This window comes from Triturus cristatus, chromosome 7 (genome assembly GCF_964204655.1).
Source record: "Triturus cristatus chromosome 7, aTriCri1.1, whole genome shotgun sequence".
Taxonomy (NCBI): domain Eukaryota; kingdom Metazoa; phylum Chordata; class Amphibia; order Caudata; family Salamandridae; genus Triturus; species Triturus cristatus.
Genome location: NC_140590.1, coordinates 657,820,550 through 657,826,549, shown reverse-complemented (window position 1 = coordinate 657,826,549; position 6,000 = coordinate 657,820,550). Strand labels below are relative to the sequence as shown.

General features: G+C 50.7%; 1 protein-coding gene across 9 annotated transcripts in view; it reads right to left on the bottom strand.

Moving 5' to 3' along the window:
- Window positions 1-610: 610 nt before the first annotated feature.
- The window catches only part of ARSG (arylsulfatase G), a 1,970,563-nt gene continuing 1,965,173 nt past the window's right edge, over window positions 611-6,000 (bottom strand). For 8 of the 9 annotated variants that reach the window (XM_085617295.1, XM_085617292.1, XM_085617290.1 and 5 more), the window contains one exon: window positions 611-4,101. In XM_085617295.1, coding sequence (XP_085473421.1) covers window positions 3,827-4,101 — 275 coding nt within the window. In that variant the 3' untranslated portion in view covers window positions 611-3,826. The remainder of the gene's footprint in view (window positions 4,102-6,000) is intronic. The other variant, XM_085617298.1, reaches the window with a different exon arrangement.

Genomic DNA, 6,000 nt, shown 5'->3' with positions numbered 1-6,000 from the left:
CCGCCTTGTTCAGATGAGTCTCCTGCAGCAGCGCCATTTGTATTCCCCTACGCACTAAGTAAGCGTGGACCTTGTGGCGCCTGGACATAGTGTGAAGCCCCCGTACGTTCCAAGTAACACATTTCAGATTAGCTACCTCAGCCATTGTCCCATATTGTTCTCGCAAAGTCTCCCCCTCCGGGTCCCAACAATAACAGGACATCGATCCTCACAGCACTGATGGCGGCCGTTTTCCCCAACCATAACTTAACAACCCAAATATGAATCAACTCCCCATCCACCCTCCCCAGAACAGGACCCAAATAGCACCATCTAGTTCCCATCCAAACCATATTCTCCAACTATACCCTACTAATCCTGCAGTCGCCACCGCAGGAAGGCCTTAAGGGCCAGGTGCAGGCCGGGCGGAGGCAGTGGGCCCTCGACGCTCAGGCCACCAGGACTAACCGAAGCCCAAAACAGTGTCACAAATAAACCCCCTCGGGGCAAATCCAGGGCACCCCACCCTCCCTACCCCGGTAGTCAGCATCTCTGATCGACACCCGCCACCCCCTCGCCGGGCCCCCACCCAAAGTGAAGAAGCTCACCCCGTTACCCCTGTCCATCCAGAAGGTCCTCCGCCGATTGCGGTGTGATCACCGGCGTATGGTCACTGTCAGGCACGGATTCCTCGGAGTCCGTTGGACCCTCCTCGTCCTCAGGGACCGCTTCCTCCGCAATGGCAGCGTCCCGTGAACCAGACAGCACTGATAACACCTCTAGTACTCCCTTTCGCTCCGTCGATGTCTCTACAGTTGAGGGACCCCCCGAGCGGCCACGGCGACCCCGAATCCTCCTGGATCTCCGTCTCTGCTCCGGCTCCGCCACCTGTCGAGGCGAAGAGCCGGATCCACCTTTCCCCGCTCTATATAGTTCGAGCCAGTGACAAACGTCCTCTGGGGTATCGAAGAACTGAGTTTTGTCATCGACAATTATGCGGAGCCTCGCAGGATAGAAGAGCGAGTATTGGATACCCTCGCTCCGGAGCTCGCGCTTGACCGCCAGGAAGGAAAACCGTCTGCGTTGAGTTTCATAGGTGTAATCCGGGAAGATGTTCACCTGGCTGTTCGCCACTTTAAATGGCCCATTATGTCTGGCGACATTGAGGATGAAGTCTCTGTCCCTGAAGTGCAATAATCGCGCCACCACCGGTCGTGGGGCACGTCCCTGCTGCGGTGGCCTCGCCGGGACCCGATGGGCCCGCTCCAGGGTGTAGAAGGAGGATAGACCCTCCGGGGCCACCGTGTCTCGGAGCCAGGCCACCAGATATGCCACCATGTCGCCATCCTCAATCTTTTCTGGCAGGCCCACCACGCGGATGTTGTTCCTCCTGTTACGGCCTTCCGCGTCCTCCGCCCTCTGCTCCAGGACCGTAATCCGGGATAAGGCATCCTTCATATCCGCGGCCAAGGTCCGCTGTGCCGGCTCCAAGGTTTTCACCGAGCCCTCCACTTCCTTGACCCGGTCCGAAAGTTTGCTGTGGTCCGCTCTAAGGAGACCCAGGCTCGTCGCTACCTGGGCAATGTCCTGCTGGAGGGCCGAGCGCGTGGTCGCTATTGCCTCTAGGACTCGGTCAAATTGCTGCTGCAGTGGTGCACCGCCGGCATCCTCGGGGCCCCCGCGTTCCTCCTTGTCCTGGGTCTCCGAGTCCGAGACAGCTGGGGCAGTCCCCTTGGCTCCTCTAGGTTTCCCCATGTCGCCGGCCGCTCTCCGTGCAGGTCTCGGAGCGGGCGCCTCCGAGTTCAGGCCCCGGCTATGACTCCCTCGGGTGCTAGGCCTCAGGTCGAATGCCGGAGATCCCCGTCTCCAGGGCCCGTTGGATCGTCTCAACCTTGGCTCACGCCACCAACACGGCGTCCGGGGGCACCGAGGAGGAGGCGGAGACAGCCGTCGCCAGGTCGGGCAGGCCCACACGGCCGACAGAGTCCCGGAGTGGATGTCACCAGCTCCACCGGACGATTCGCGGCCCCAAAAGGTTGCGCCTCCCATGGAAGTGGGTCGGCCAGGAGAAAGTGGCCAAGTGCGGTGTAGGGAGTGGGGCCACCGACGGGGCCTCCTGCCGTCCCCGCGTGGGATCCGCTAGGGTGTGGGCCTCCGTTCATCCGAGTGCAATCCCCGTTAAAAGAGACCGCTCTGACCTATGTCCAGCTCCGACCCCCACCGGGAGCCGGCAGAGCAGGGGATGCACCGCCGCCAACGACGTTCCTCCAGTCTAATGGATCTGGCCAGGGGGACAAAGAAGTCCGGGCGCCATGTTGGGTCGCACTGCGTGGTACCACGGACTGCGATTTTCGCCGGGTCACCGCTTGTGCCGATCACGCCAGGGGCCCCGGCAGGTTTCCGTCGGGCCGGTCCGCAAAATGCGGGGGCTGGGGTGCCCCGCAGCCGCCGAATTACAGGATAATCACGGGCTCAGTCCCGGAGCCGAGCTCTCAGGCGACCATCACCATCGGCGCCCAAGCCACGCCCCCTGAGAACACCACTCTACGTAAGAGGTTGACATAGGTTGCCCTAACATAGTGACAATATCTAAAGTCAAATTGGTAAGACAGGAGTCTGATTTTCATCCTGAAGAATACCATGGACTCATTAGAGCCAATGGCAGAAACATGTTGACGACAATAGTGGTGATGGGGTAATAGTTCCCCTAATCCCCGTATTCCATCTTTTAATACCAAGTAATACCCTATGATTAAATGTGATTTGGGGTAGTACATTGGTTTTTAAATCACTTTTTGCATGGGCCCTCACTTAAATGATTAGAAGTGCCTCCCTGTTTTCAGGTGTAGGCCCACTCTCTATCAAACCGGGTTTTAAGAGAGTGAGAAGTGCCTACGATGAAGCATGACACCTGGTGGTGTGAGGACAGAACTTCAAATTTTTTGAGATGCCCAGTACTCCATCTAAATAGTGGAATATGGTTACATCACATATGTGACTACAACTTTGGGGTACCTGCTACAGTAAGTAAATAATTAAAATATTTGCCCAGGGTCATAATTTGAAACCAGTTTATGGGGTCAAGATCATTACAATTAAGTTGAGTAGATTATTTAAGTCACTAGACCTGCAGGTCTAGTAACATTTTTATGATTTTTCAAGGTCCGCATTGGGCATCTGCAAGGACTGTGGAGATCGCTAGATGAAAAAAAGGATCTACAGGAATGGGCTTTGGCAGACGAACAACGTATTAAGAATACACGAAGAGATGACAAACTCACAGAGCATCTGGTTGAATGAGCTGACATCCTGACCAGGTTATCAGATCTGACAAATAATGGACTACTAGGGTAATGTGAGGATGAAGAACAGGGACTATAATTCTTTCACTATATAACTAGGGAAGGACAAAGTACACAAGCTTTCATAGTGGTGGGGATGATGTACTGAACTCTAATATAATAATTGTTGTACATTTAGATGAGGGTAAGAATAATACTTTTCCATTGTTGATATGCTGTTGTCCATATTGTTGGTAACATTAATAAAAATAATTTACCCCCCAAAAAAAAAGAAACTGGGGGTAGATTTACTAATGTTTGCATGGGCGTTCATACAGCGCAACACAATTAGAGGAGGGCTTGCTGGCTTTTATAATGCATAGCTAGTGGGTGCTATATTTGGCTTTTCAAACACTTGAACAAAACTTTATTAAATCTACCGCTGTGCATTTACTTTTAACACTCATCCATCTTTTCATCTGCAAATAAAGAGCACTGAGGATGTTTCCAAACCCCTTTGAGTGATGCAGAAATGAAAACTAAATACAAAACACAAGCCCCGCAAGTCAAAGTTCCTCACAACGGCACATGGCATGGTGTGGATTGCAACAAGGAATGACGGAATGGTCGTGAGAGTAATCTGCTTTGGAGACATTGTCCACACTGATATCCTGGAGAAGGTAACCCAGAGCCTTATCAATTTCAGGAAACACCTGCTGATATTCAGCAGAACTACTGTCCATTGGAAGGCTCTCCTCAGGATCCTGGCCCAGATTGAATATCATTGGAGGGTCATGATCTTGCATGCGTCCAATGGTTCCATCGCAAGCCTGGGCTCCACCTACAGATGAGAGAGAATGAGATCAAATGATTCCATCTGAAAGCATGGTACTGCAAGTGCTCTAAGAAATGGGAAGCGCATGTTCACACTGCTTTCTGGACATGTGTTTAATGGTCAGAGAGCATGTGCAGCTTTTATGAGTGGTGCTTAATAGAGTATAGTAAAAGAAAGGACGTTTCTATAAACAGCGACAGATAGCAAACATCAATTACATCAATAATACGGCAAAGCAATACAGCTCATTGATTTGTTCACTACGCCAGACTCACTTTCCATCCCTTCCCTTTCACGTAAGCTTCTTTTGCCTCCTTCTAAACTCTCCTTTCCCCCTGCCGTCTAGCAGGTCTCTTTAGCACGTGCTAGTGACACAACTCCACCTACAACCCTACAGTGCAGATCTCCAGTAAACAGCTAAAATAAGAGATCACTCATAGCTGCTGCTGCTGTTTTTGAATTAGGCGACGATCATGTGGTCTCCTGCAGCCTATGGAAGTTCTTCCTGCTTCATCAGCTGACCCCAATTAATCGGGGGTTAGAGGTGTGGATGAAAAATGCACTGCGAGTGGCATATGTAAAACCCGCTCCGACATGGGCAAGGTTGCGGGCTAGGACATTTGGCAAAGTTATACCCTACAACTACTTAAGGATCACAAGCCTTTATTGACTTTGTTACTCACCAATTAGTCACCACAGGCTCCTCTGAGAGTTATTATTATTATTATTATGTGTGTTCTTATATAGCGCTCAACTTACCCTTGGGCATCTTGGCGCTTGCATTGGGAACCCGTCCTGGTTTTTCCCTGTGAGATAACCCGTACTGGGCATCCCCAAGGTGAAAGCCAGGCATCCCGCCGCGGGGGGGCCGTTGTGGAGATTAAGCAAGCTTGTTGCCCAGAGCTGCATAGTGTGAACTCGTGCTTAGAGTGGGCACCGAAGCGAGAATTATCGAGTCCGTGGACAATTGGGCTCCGGACCCTGCCGCGTCGGGAATTGAACCCTGGTTTCGGGTCTGACCTCTGCTTCAGGGTATGCCTCCTCTAACCAGTGAGCTACACTTCTCCAGAGTTGTGACATGTATGAAGAATTTTCATGAGGACAATGACAGCAGGGAATTTATTAGGGGTGCTTGTATGATTAAGTACAGGATAAGTATGGGCAACCATTTTATAGAGGTCACTGGGTTTTCCAAAGGTTCAGAACCTCTGACACTGAATGTTGTTGGCTTTGTGCATGTCCTGTTGGAAGGTGGCATCAAGGGAGGATTATTTGCATTGATGCTTCAGGAGCTGTCATGCTGAATGCGATTAGGTCCATGTAGAAGTGAAGGGAATATGTTTTGACGATGAGTGTTGTGTTTTGGTGTTTAATGGTGATGCATGTTCATGGAACAAATATTTTCTGTGAACTGCGGTTGGGGGTGGGTAGCCAGTGAGAGCTAGAGGGCAGGCTGCACGTGTGGCTTCTTGCCTTTCAAATGAATCAGTAAATCTCAGGTTTCATTAAACTGCTTTTGGTGTTCTGCCTTCTTAACAGAAAGATTTGGATTAAATTGAAAAATCTTCTGATTTAGCCAAGGTGAAAAAGCAAGAGAAAAAGGGAGGAGCTTGGCCTATCAATTGAGAAGTATCTTCAAATGTCTAACCTCCAGTAATTAATCAGTTATTAACTAAGGAAGTTCTCCAACATTTTCAATCTGCATTTCTACTAATTAAAAGTTGTAATATTCAACTACTGAAAGAATGAAGAGTATGCAGTTCCTCAGGATAGAGGGAGAGAGAGGGTGTAAGTAACAAGGAGACCGTGTGAAAGAGGAGAGGAGTTCCTCTAGTCGGAACTAGGGTCCTCACACACCAAGCAAGCTAGGTGTCATGCTTCATCATATGGACCTGCTCCTCGTCG